The sequence below is a fragment of the Mirounga angustirostris genome, unplaced genomic scaffold (genome assembly GCF_029215605.1).
Source record: "Mirounga angustirostris isolate CCGP_5_RB_7025 unplaced genomic scaffold, mMirAng1.0.hap1 SCAF_12, whole genome shotgun sequence".
NCBI lineage: Eukaryota > Metazoa > Chordata > Mammalia > Carnivora > Phocidae > Mirounga > Mirounga angustirostris.
Window position 1 is genome coordinate 369,641 of NW_026991720.1, and position 12,275 is coordinate 381,915.

Below are 12,275 nucleotides of genomic sequence, written 5' to 3' on the forward strand. Positions count from 1 at the left end.
GGAACATGAGCTCTGCCTGGCCAGTGTTTGCTTTCTTTCATTTACTATGACTTCCACACAGCTGGTGCTCAGTCTGCATGTGGGGCATGGTCTCCACCACCTGGGCAGCTCACAAATGAGATCTGCTCCCTCCCCATCCTTATGTGCCCATTCTCGGACTTTCCCACTAACTGCCACCTTTCCATAACCTTAGCCTCTGGCCACTGTCACATCTTCCCCAATTAGTACCTCCAGTCCTCCATATTCAGTATAATTTCTGACCTAAAATAATGCATGTAACACACGTACACTTATGTATCATAATACGGTAACATCCCACGACCTGCTGCCCAACCCCAGAACCAGAAACCGTGGGATGACCTGTGCCCACATAGGGTCCCCCACTGCCCATGACAATCAGCATACAGAACTTGGTAACTATCATTTTCTTGCTTTGTAAAATATAATTTCATCTTACATTTATATATGCCTAAACATTACACTGTGTGGTTCTGATTATCTCTGAGTTCATAAAAATTACATTAAGCCGTATGTAGTTTCCAAGACTTGAATGAGGTTAAAGCAAAAAAACCTAGCCATAGTGGCAAAAACTGATTTTACTACCTTATATTTTATAAGGACAACAAAAATTATATGAAAACTTATTATTATTCATGATTTATTTGTGCATTAAGCAAAGTTTCCTGAGTACCCACTAAAGTCATATTTGAGCCAGATGGAATGATGGCTTTTAAACACAGGTTTTTAAAAAACATTTAATTTCTACATTTACTCCTAAATCATACTTGAATTTAATATGATAGACCCTTTACTTGAGACTATACCCTTTGACTTTCATAAATTTCTGATTTTATAGATTTCTAAGTTATAAGCGTGGACTGTGACATCTGGGAGCCCTGGGTTCCAAACCCGAGCCTCACTCTCCTCATCTGTAAAATGGGGCTGCAGGGAATGAAGTAGTTGACACACAGGGAGCACAGTGCCTGGGACACAGAGGGAAACTCACACTACGTGCACCCAGCTGTTAGCACTCTTGACCCTTACAAATTGCTCAGCCTCCTCCTCTGAGAATGGACACAGGAACGCTGAGCTCTCCAGTGTGCGAGCACTAGGCAGCACTCGCTGCACCTCGAGTGGGAGCCCCACGCGGAGACGCAAGGAGGGCCAAGCTCATGCAGTTCAGGGAGCGCAGGGCTGTGACCCCGGGGTGACCCCAGAATCCACAAACGCTGGACGCCAAGCAGCAGTAGACATCGGCGCACTTCACTGTTAACATGATAGTGGAACATGGAGACACGGAGCACAAATTTAAGAACATACCTAATGTCGGTAGTGAAAATAAAAAGAAAAGCTCTATTCTTTTAAAGCATACTGAAGTATATTAAAATTCCACAATACCCTTCACAAATTCCCAACACACCTACTTTTGCTTAAGGGCCTGAGTCCAACTCTTCTGACGGCGTGAGGCAGTTGCAAAATCAACAAAAATTCCACAAACAGGGGCTCTGGCAGGGGAACTGTTTTCATCTGTACAAAAAAAGAAAGCTATTTTCTGAAACTGAAATATTTCTTTCAAGCGGGACAGCTCCCCTGGCTTCCGAGACACTGGTTTCACTATAAGCCTAGAGAACAGGCTATGTATCAGCACTTGCCAGCTCAGTTCTGTCTCCTCCGCAGCAAGCGCAAAATACAAGGGTCCTAGGGGCACCTGGCTGGCTCGGTCAGAACAGGTGACCCTTGATCTCCAGGTCGTGAGTTTGAGCCCCATGTGAAGTGTAGAAATTACTTAAATAAATAAAACTCAAAAAAAAAAAATGAGGATAATAATCATTCTGCCTAACCTTCATTTGGATTATTATATCAATTACTAATCATAATTAGTTGTATTAATTGCTAATTATTTTACTAGATAATTTAAAGTAGTATATCATCCAGTAATATTTTTAATATTGCCCTATTGACCTTTGGTGCTATGTTTAATGCTAATTTTTTTATCAGAATGTCATAGCTTTCCCTTTAAGTGACTTTAAGATATTTACTTCTACTCTTACAAGTGACTTTATCATAGCACAACGCCAAGAACTTTTGGGCAGAACACATTTCTAATTCCGTACAGGAAATCCCTGGGAAAGAAGTCTTGAGACACATCTGGCAGGCCACATTCCTGAACCTGTCTCCCCGAACCGGCCCTCAGCTCCGCAGCCACCGCCCAAGAGGCTCGCATCTGCTCTGAGCCTCCCGCTGACCTGCTCACTCTCCTCTGTGAGACTCAAAGACAGTGGCATCAGAAAACAGAGCATGCGTTGCAGACGGGCCGACTGACAGCAAGGGAGAAGTGAACAGGGCCACACGCAGGACTGGCGGTTCCCGTGTGAGCGCCCCCGGAAGGACCTGTGCTCACAGCTGCCCACAGGCTGCAGGCGCCGACCAGGGAGGCCACGTGCAGCTTGGGCCAGTACCTTCTGAGCGCCTCACACGGCACCTTGTGGGAGCCCACGACACTCACGCATCTGCCCCCAGTTAGAAGGACTCCACACTCAAGGACCCTGCAGGCGCGGGCGCCCGCCGTCCTGAGAGACGGATGCGTGAACCTGTCCTCGAGTCCCTCTCACCCTCCAGCAGACCTGGCTTCTGAGACAGTCTGCAGGACAGCTCGCCGATCCTTTCGTTTTCTGCATTAATGGCTTTCTGAATTTCCTGTATCTCCTTTTTTCTAGCCAGAGGAAGCTCTTCAATTTTCTCTTTTGGTTCCAGCTCGTTAAAGCTATCATCATCTCCATCACAAACCTCAAAGTCATCTTCGTAATCCTACAAACAATAATCACAGTTTTGGAACCTTTAGACAAACTGACTTTAAAGAACACACATACAGAACAAAACATACAATTTAGAATTTAAAACAGACAAAATGCTCATTATGGCCAAGAAAGATTTTTACAGTTAACGGACACCAATGCCCTTGAGTTATAGATCTGTATAAACTGCTGCCTTTTTCTCTAAAAATGAACCACGCTGTATAGATTTACATACACTGACAGGTGTCAGTAACAATAACGTGCTAACATTTTTGTGCTGAGAATGTGACAGGGTGTGTGTGTGTGTGTGTGTGTTTGTGAATATATGTACCCTATACACACACAGAGATTCTTTCCAATATACACATACAGGTTTGGATGCAGTGCACTTAATAGGCTAAATCGTAAAATCATTTAATTACATCACAGTGGTAAGCACTGATAGTACAGCACTTTTTACTGGTAACAAGCCTAAATCAAACAGATATAGAGTATTAAGAGTAACAAAAAGAGAAAGCTTTTAAGTTAATATAATTAAGCAGATTTTAGAACAAATTATTTTTAAGCCGAGAAAAATTTTAACTTCTATACAAACTTCAAAATCATCTTCAAAGCAAGCTCTATATTCATCAGCTCCAGCATTTTCTGAATCAATGCCTTCCTTTTCAATTTCCTAGAGGTAAAAATCAAACACATAAAAAAAAATTCAATCATAAATCTGAATCTTGCAAATAGGTTGGGAAAATGTTAAGATTAATTTGATGTTGCTGATTTTAAAATGTATTTATAAAATGAACATAATCCAACTTCAAATCCCTTAAAAATACCTTCCTACGTGGTGAATACGACCGTAAAGAGGAAAAGTTAACGAACTCATCCTTTTTGAGAAACCACCACGACGTGACGAGGTGCTACTGCGGCTGTCTCCTCTTCCCTGAGCAGTACACAAGCTGCGCAAATCCCGGCCCCTCAGACTCAGAGCACACCTGCCCCATCACTCCAGCACTCCGGGCCGGGCAACAAACACAGGGGGAGGGGTGCCCCGTCAGGCTCTGGACGTATGGGGGTGCTGCACACATCATCCCAAAGCCATCCTGGAAGAGGTACCCGGAAAACTGAGTAGAAACATGTTCCAGGTTTCCAGGATAAGAGGGTAGCAGAAATGAAACAGATGTTTAGAAAACTCGTATTTTCCCTCCGAAAGCGGTTTCTCTTCTTATCCACATCTGCTCTTCCACGTCGCAGGAGCCCCCCCAGGCCCCGACCCTCCCCCACCATCATCCTCAGCCCAGCACCCCCATCCCGGCCATGTCCCCTCTCATTCACTCAAGTTCAGAGACATCCTTCTTCAGAAAGAAACATGACTGCACCACACCTGCTTTCACGCCCCTGCCGGATGGCCCCCACACACCACACGTTCACCAGGGCTCTGGTTCTTACTCTGGAGGGGAAACAGTGAAGGGGAACTCTGGCAGCAGCGTGGGCCTGGGGGGCAAAGGGGCAGGATGACAGTGGCCGGGCTTTAGGGAAAAAATGACCCCGAGTCTGCAGGGGCAAAAACTGGATGGATGTCAGCACCTCCACCAAAACAGGCACAGAGGAGGGAGAGGGGGCCTAGGGCGAGAATGTGGTGAGTGCGAAGAGGAGACAGGGGCATCCAGGAGAGGACTGAGCTCGGGGAGCACCCAGTGGCACAGTCTGCCACCTGGAAGTGCACCTTTCTTCTCTAGAACCCAGGGCAGTGCCGTGCAGTAAACAATGCCCAAAACCAACGCTTGATGCCACAACCCAGCTGTTCCTCTAAGTGGCTACCTGGCCTGACTTTCTAAATAGGTACATTCTTGTATGCCCACAGGACTGAAAGGATTACTAAGGACACCTCATTGCCTGGGGGTGGGGAAGAGTTATTTTGTACAGATACTTTATAGGAAAAACTGCCCCCTAAAAAAGATCCTTTTTGGCACACTGTCATATAAAGTCACTGGACATTAGTGAACAACGCACCGACAGACAGGACACCTGCTAAGTGATAAGAGAAACAAAAGCAAATGCTGTGTTTTTGCAGGAGTTCTAAGCAAACCTTGCAGCTTCACACTGCTGAACCCCTGGCACACATACCCACAGGGGCTCTGCACCACGTCCAGGGCGATCCCTCCACTCGACTGGCAAACACTTCACCCCAGGGTGTGCCAGGCGCTCTGCCAGGGGCCACAGGGCTGACACAGCACCCTTTGTGGAGCTAGAGCCCAGCCAGGGACGATGACAACAAAGTGCCACCAGCAGGAGCTCAACCACCCCTTCCCTGGGGCCTTAAGTGGAGCACCATGGTGCTTTCTACTCATCAGCTTTGGAAAGAAGTACTCAGAGTTATCAATGATCTCCCCTTAAAAGAAGATAGTGCCATTTCCTTGATCTCCCTAGTTTGGCATATATTTCTGAAAATTATCTGTTACCTTGACTCTGTTTCACCGATAATGAATCACATCTTTTGAGACGTCTCTAGTTGGTTTCTGCAATTCTCCTCAACCCTCTCGCATTTAAATACAGAGCAGTGATGAGAAGGCTGGCTATTCACTTGGCTGGACCCTCTTCCCTGCCATGCTCTTTGCAAACCCTTCCGCTGCCCCCACAGAGGACGGCCACGGCGTCCAAGCACACGCACAGTGAGCCAATACTCTTCCAGGCCTTCAACAGCACCCCAGCCTCTCCAATGTCCCCTTCACACCTATGCTCTGCGGTCTAAAAGGAGTAATAATTACCCTAATAAACAGGTACTATGAAAGCAAAGAATCACCAGTAAAAGCACACCTTTGGATAGGAGCACCCAAAACGGAAAGACGCGCTCTCCTTACCGCCATTTCTTCTGTCCCGTGCCTCTGAGCCAGCTTCCACGCCGACGCGCCCTCTTCCCGGCTGTGCTGGAAGACAGCAGAGCCAGTCAGCAGCACGGGGAGGGTCTCCAGGGCAACCCCAGAGCCCACCCCGCCCCCCACGGAGGCGCTGCCCTCAGTGGCTGAGGACTGGGGTTCTGGCCCCAAGGTATACAAACAAGATCACCGAGGGCAAGTAACCTCAGTGCCTCGTTTTCTCCTCTGAGAAATGGGCATAACAACAGTACAGTGGTTCCCCCCTGCCTTACCCACAAGGATGCGTGCCAAGCCCCCCAGCGGAGGCCTAAAACTGTGGTCGGTACCAAACCCTACACGTACTACATTTTTCCCTATACATACATACCTATGATAAAGTGTCAGAGATGAACAATAACTAATAATAAAATAGGACAATTATAACGATATACCGTAATAAAAGTTATGTGACTCTGGACTCTCTCTCTCAATATATCTTACCATCCTGCACTCACCCTTCTCGTAATGACCTGAGATGACAGAATGCCCCAGGATGAGATGAAGGGAGGTGAGTGACGCAGGCGTCAGCTTAGCCTGACCTTCTGGCGATGCGTCAGGGGAGGGCCATCTGCTTCCAGACCCCTGCTGACCACGGGTGTCCGAAACCGCAGATGAGGGGGCACCAGTGGACCTATTTCCTAGTGACGGGGGCAGATAAAGTACCCCTGTGCCGGCGAGGGAAACGCTGATTTCCACTCCTGTTGTGGTCACTGGCACGAGGAAGAGACAAGTCCTAGACATCACTACCCACTGGTCAGTGCATAAAACTGGGGACAGGATGGCATATTACCATGACGAGAATAAGGAGCTTTCCACATATCCAGAAAATTACTCTGGCGTATGGTAGGCTTCTCATAATGCTGAAGAATTAAACCAAGACAAACTCAGTGTCGATGCTATAAAACAAATGACCTAATCATAAGCCAAAATGAGATGTCAAGTACCTTCAAGAATGCTTCAGGGGAAAAATATATCACAAATATTGCTTGGCTGGCAAAAAAAAGAATGAAATATCTTATTGATAATTTTTATATTGATCACATGTTGAAAGAATAATAGTATTCCAGAAATACTGGATTATATAACATGTTATTAAAATGAATTTTGTTTCTTTTTGCTTTTTTAATATGACTACTAGAGAATTTATAATTATAAATGTGGCTGACATTATAACTCTAGTGAATAGTGCTAATCTAGAGCTCATTAGAACTGGGAGATGTAAGGAAAACACTATAAAATCTATATATTTTCATCCAACAACTCCAGTTCAAGAATTTATCCACAAAAACTGTGAGGCAGATCTACATCACTCGAACGATGAATTGGGAAAAACAGGATGCTGCATGGGGGGTGGGAGTGCATGTGCAAAACAGAAAAAAGGCATCCCCAACTCCCAAATATAAATATTCATATACAAGTATAAAAGACTATATAGGAAAAAGATTACCTGGGAAGAAGTTGTTGTAAGGCTAACTTTTGTCCTTAGGTGTGGCTTTAGCTAGATGGTCAGTGATCCAACCACTCCCCAAAACTGAATGAATAAAACATACCCACATCAAAATAATATATGCCCTGCGATCTAATTTATGTAAAATTCCATGTGTTTCTGTGTATGCATATGGAATAGAGAGATACACAAAAATATGGCACAAAACGTTAAAGATGATTATCTCAGGGTCATGGGTTTCAGATAACTACCAAAGAAAGTGACAGGAAAAATTATTCTTCAGAAATAATGACGCAAATCTCCTTGCCATATTACCCATGATAAAAAACAACAAACCAGGAAAATGGCTGGATGATAATTAACCCCCCAGCGCTGACCACTTCATAGTTACTAAATATTCATTATGAAGACTATTCTGATGGTAAGTGCAATGATGGTAAGAAACACAAAGACCGGGAATCGCCCTCCACGCGCAGGAGACAGTCACATGGGAGGGCAGGACCATGCATGGCGTGCTGGTGTTGGTAACAAACGTGGGACAGAACTTGCCTGCGAGGTCCCTGGAGCCTGGGCCTCCCTGCGGGAGGACTAACCCTGAGCCAGTGTGCTCACCTGCCAGACTGCGGACCTCTTCCAGAGACAGCTGTGGGGGTTCCTGTCTCCAGGAGCCTGTCCCTTCCCCCGAGGGGCACGGTGTGCTGCCATGAAATGCTGTCACTCTACCCTCCATTCCTCCCTTCAATTCTGAATTTTGAGGCTCCTCTGTTAGGTACGTGCTCATTTATAACTGTGACCTCTCCCTGCGAGCTGATCATCGCCAGGAAAGGTCCTCCGCTTCACTGACCTTCCGTCCCAGTCGATCCTGCTGACATGAGCACAGCCACTCCAGCTCTGACACACGTGACGCTTTATCTGGTGTTTGTCTACTTTCAATCTATCTGAGGCTTTTAATCTAAACGTGTCCACTATGTCCTCCTGGAATCACCACTCAGATCAACCCATCTGCGGGCGAGGCCTGTGTCGGGCTCTGCTTTCCAGGGCATCACAAACTGAGACTCACGGCTAATCTTGCTGCAAAATAAAGTCAACATAAGTGTCTTACCTTCCTTCTTGAGTCTTTATCTTTTCCATTATTTCTTACTAAATCCTCTGCATACCTAGAAAGTATGATCAAATTCAAAATTAATTTTATTTTATTTTATTTTTTTTTAAGATTTTATTTATTTATTTCACAGAGAGAGACACAGCGAGAGAGGAAACACAAGCAGGGGGAGCGGGAGAGGAAGAAGCAGGCGCCCCGCGGAGCAGGGAGCCTGACGCGGGGCTCGATCCCAGGACCCTGGGATCATGACCTGAGCCGAAGGCACACGCTTAACGACTGAGCCACCCAGGCGCCCCTCAAAATTAATTTTAAACAAAGACTTGAGACATAAAGCATTTTTCACCTCCGCGAAGGCTCTTATCGGTATCTGGTATGTCCCATCACATGTCTGAAGCATATCTCGTTACAACTGTGGACACTAAAGTCTTCCTACACTGTTGGTATTTCAGCAGCAATCCAAGAAAGAAAACAGCCTCAGCAGAGAGAAGAAACTATGTGTTTTGACAAAGTTGTATGTGTGTATGACTCTCTATCCTTATGAGAGTTCTAGAACACTCCTGTAATTTTATTAGGCAATCCCAAAAAAAGAATGAGATCCTGCCATTTGCAAGAACATGGATGGGAGCAAGAGAGTATTCTGCTAAGTGAAATAAGTCAGTCAGAGAAAGACAAATACCATATGATCTCACTCATATGTGGACTTTAAGAATTGAAACAAATGAGGAAAGGGGGAAAAAAGAGAGGCAAACCAAGAAACAGACTCTTCCCTCTAGAGAACACACTGCTGGTGACCAGAGGGGTGCGGGGTGGGGAACGGGGGAAACAGGCTGGGGATGAGCACCGGGTGGTGCACGGACGTGCTGAATCACTACATTGTACCCCTCATACTAACATTACACTGTATGTGAACTACACTGGAATTTAAATAAAAACTTAAAAAAGAAATCTAGAGCTTATGTACAAAATGAGATTTTACAAACTCTAATCTGTGATCTTCACAAAACCCACACAAAACAGGTACTGTTACTAGACTTTTACCAGCAGAGAAAGGGCTCTGGGGGGCTACCCAACACGCCCAGGAGAGGCAGACGTGCCGTTCCAGCAGGCTGTCATCCATGCCCTGGCTGTGGCTAGACAGACTTCATCTGCTGTCCGCACCCTGACTGGTCTGGGCACTGGTGGCAGTGAAAGGGGTGGGAGCCCACCTGCGGAAACCCTGCCCTCTCCGGGTATCGAGTGCTGCAGGGCTGGAACCGCCTCTCACACACTCACACCCCAAAGTGAGTACTGATCTCCAAGTTCGTGTGAGCAAATATAAAACAAGCAAAATAGGACTAAGAATTTATAACAAGTTCCAAGCTCCTCAGGTGCACCTAGAATATAATTTGGAGGGGCTGTATCAAGAGTAAATGAAGTGTATCTATAATTCACTCTCATTTACTGGCTATAATCAGGCCCCATAAGAAAGACTCATGTTCACACATTCTACGAGAAGCACGGGGCACACAAGAGTCACCAGAGAACGCACGTTCCTTCCCAGCTGCCGGTGGGATCTCTCCTTGAACTTGCACCCCGGTTTCGGTGTTCACTGTTCTATGAAACAAAAAATTCCATGACACTCATTAGCATAACATAATGAAGTCACTGTAATTGTAAACTCTGTACAACAAGCATGGACTCCAAATTTAACAAAAGCATCGACACCACAGATGTAACTGTTTTGACCAGCTACCTTCAGCCGATTACATAATTAATGCAAGGAAGATGAGTAAAGGTATACTAAAAGATGATTATACATTATCTCAGTATGTAAAAGACATTTCTACTTATCAATTTCACATTACTTTCAGATAAATCTGACTAATTCCTTACACTGCTTTAAAATTATGAACTTTCAAATATAACGTGGCTATTTCATAGATTCATCCACCTATAGAAAAGAAAATTTAAACAACTGCTTTATAAATTCTACTTCTATAATTCTCTCAAATCAAGTGAATTTGTAAAAATAAAATTAAAACCATCAGATTGCAAGCCAAGAAATCCAGGTAGGTGGTTTAAAGAAAGAGGCATCTGTTGAGTAAGGACTGGCTAGAAGCATGGCCTAGAGGGAAGGGCATGAGGCCGGAATGTGACAGGTGAAGACCCCAGGGGACCAGGGCGAGTGCTCCCTAGGGCAGAGAAATCTCACAGACCTGGGGACGGATCCATGAAGATGAAGAGTGCAGAGCAAAGGCAGGACTAAATGACCCACCAAGAAAGTCCAGAGGGCAATACACAACGTGTACCAAAAGCCTTAAAAACAGTTAAAAATATGGCCCTTCTTTTCACTACATCTATGTCTTTGGGATAAATACCCAGTAGTGCAATTGCTGGGTCATAGGGTAGCTCTGTTTTTAAATTTTTGAGGCACCTCCACACTGTTTTCCCAAAGTGGCTGCACCAGCTTGCATTCCCACCAACAGTGTGAGAGGGTTCCCCTTTCTCCACAACCTCTCCAGCGTTTGTTGTTTCTTTCCCTGTCCATTTTTGCCATTCTAACTGGTGTAAGGTGGTATCTCAATGTGGTTTTGACTTGAATTTCCCTGATGGCTAATGATGATGAAAATTTTTTTCATGTGTCTATTGGCCATTTGTACGTCTTCTTTGGAGAAGTGTCTGTTCATGTCTTCTGCCCATTTTTTGACTTGATTATGCTAAGTGAAATAAGTCAAGCAGAGAAAGTCAATTATCATATGGTTTCACTCATCTGTGGAACATAAGGAATAGCATGGAGGACATTAGGAGAAGGAAGGGAAAAATGAAGGGGGGGAATTGGAGGGAGATGAACCATGAGAGACTATGGACTCTGAGAGACAAACAGGGTTTTAGAGGGGAGGGGGGAGGGGGGATGGGTTAGCCCGGTGATGGGTGTTAAGGAGGGCACGTACTGCATGGAGCACCGGGTGTTGTATGAAAACAATGGATCGTGGATCACCACATCAAAACTAATGATGTATTGTATGGTGACTAACATAACATAATAAAATTAAAAAAAAATAAAGTACATTCACAATATAATCAGAAAATCTGACTTCATATTTCCTACTATATCAGCAATTTCTCTATATTGATCACATTACACAGACTTGAATCATGTTTTTACAAAGACAAGTCTTATCCTCTGGCTACAGAGAGAGAAAATTCTTCTCTAATAAGAGGGCCAGTCTTAGGATGACTACAGAGGCTACGAAGCATCAGAAATGGTACCTTGGACTCCTTTTTCTTAAGATCTTCTCTCGACAACCTCTCTTTTTTATCCGTGTTACTTTGGCGCCTCTCTTCATCAAAATGAAAACCTTCCTTGTGTCGCTTTTCCTTGTGTCTTTCTTCCCCCTCCTTGTCAGAGAAGGAGTTACTTTTTTCTTTTGGATACTTTTCTCTTTTTTCCCTTGTGCTGCTTTTTTCTCCATGTTTCCTTTCTCGATCTGGTTCTTTCTGCTTCTTGTGTCTCCTTTCGCCTTCTTCTTTATACAGCCAGTACGTAAGAGGATTGTCTTTACTGTCACCATACTGCAGCTTTGAATGGGACAGATTGCAGAATGCGTGAGCATACGAAACGTGGGCTGCCATCCTTCACACATGCGTGAAGCTGCACTGCCCTCCCTCCTCGACCCCGACTCTAAAGATGTGCTTCCGGAAAGAAAAACCCGCTGCTGGCGACACAACCCACACGGTAGTGGCAGGCATCACACTCCTGCCTTCACCCTGATATGGAAAACCACGTGCAAACTCCTCAGCATGGCAAGCATGCCCCCCTCCTCCACAGCCTGTCCTTGTCACTCCTGTCACCTTCTCCCCAGCTGTGAATGCGTCCTGCACTCCACCAACCCCAGTCCCTCCTTGAGATGTGTAACCTCTGTGAGCAGAGCACCACGCGCCCTACCAGCCTCTGTCCTTGGCAGTTCACACGTCTGCTCCCCCACAGGGAGATTCCTAAAACCAGGCACCACTGTGCAGTCATCTCTGATTCCCAAAACCACTGT

At 45.3% G+C, this 12,275-nt stretch overlaps 1 protein-coding gene across 12 annotated transcripts in view; it reads right to left on the reverse strand.

Moving 5' to 3' along the window:
- Positions 1 to 12,275, reverse strand: part of DYNC2I1 (dynein 2 intermediate chain 1) — a 60,143-nt gene that overhangs the window by 32,017 nt on the left and 15,851 nt on the right. For 8 of the 12 annotated variants that reach the window (XR_010406678.1, XR_010406677.1, XM_064575635.1 and 5 more), the window contains 7 exons: positions 11,500 to 11,808; positions 9,779 to 9,843; positions 8,251 to 8,305; positions 5,648 to 5,713; positions 3,391 to 3,468; positions 2,613 to 2,808; positions 1,425 to 1,527 (listed from right to left, as the gene is read on the reverse strand). Coding sequence is in view for 10 of the 12 variants with exons in the window: in XM_064575635.1 (XP_064431705.1) it covers positions 1,425 to 1,527; positions 2,613 to 2,808; positions 3,391 to 3,468; positions 5,648 to 5,713; positions 8,251 to 8,305; positions 9,779 to 9,843; positions 11,500 to 11,808 (872 nt within the window). In the remaining 2 variants the exon portion in view is untranslated. The other 4 variants (XM_064575633.1, XM_064575639.1, XM_064575641.1 and 1 more) reach the window with 4 other exon arrangements.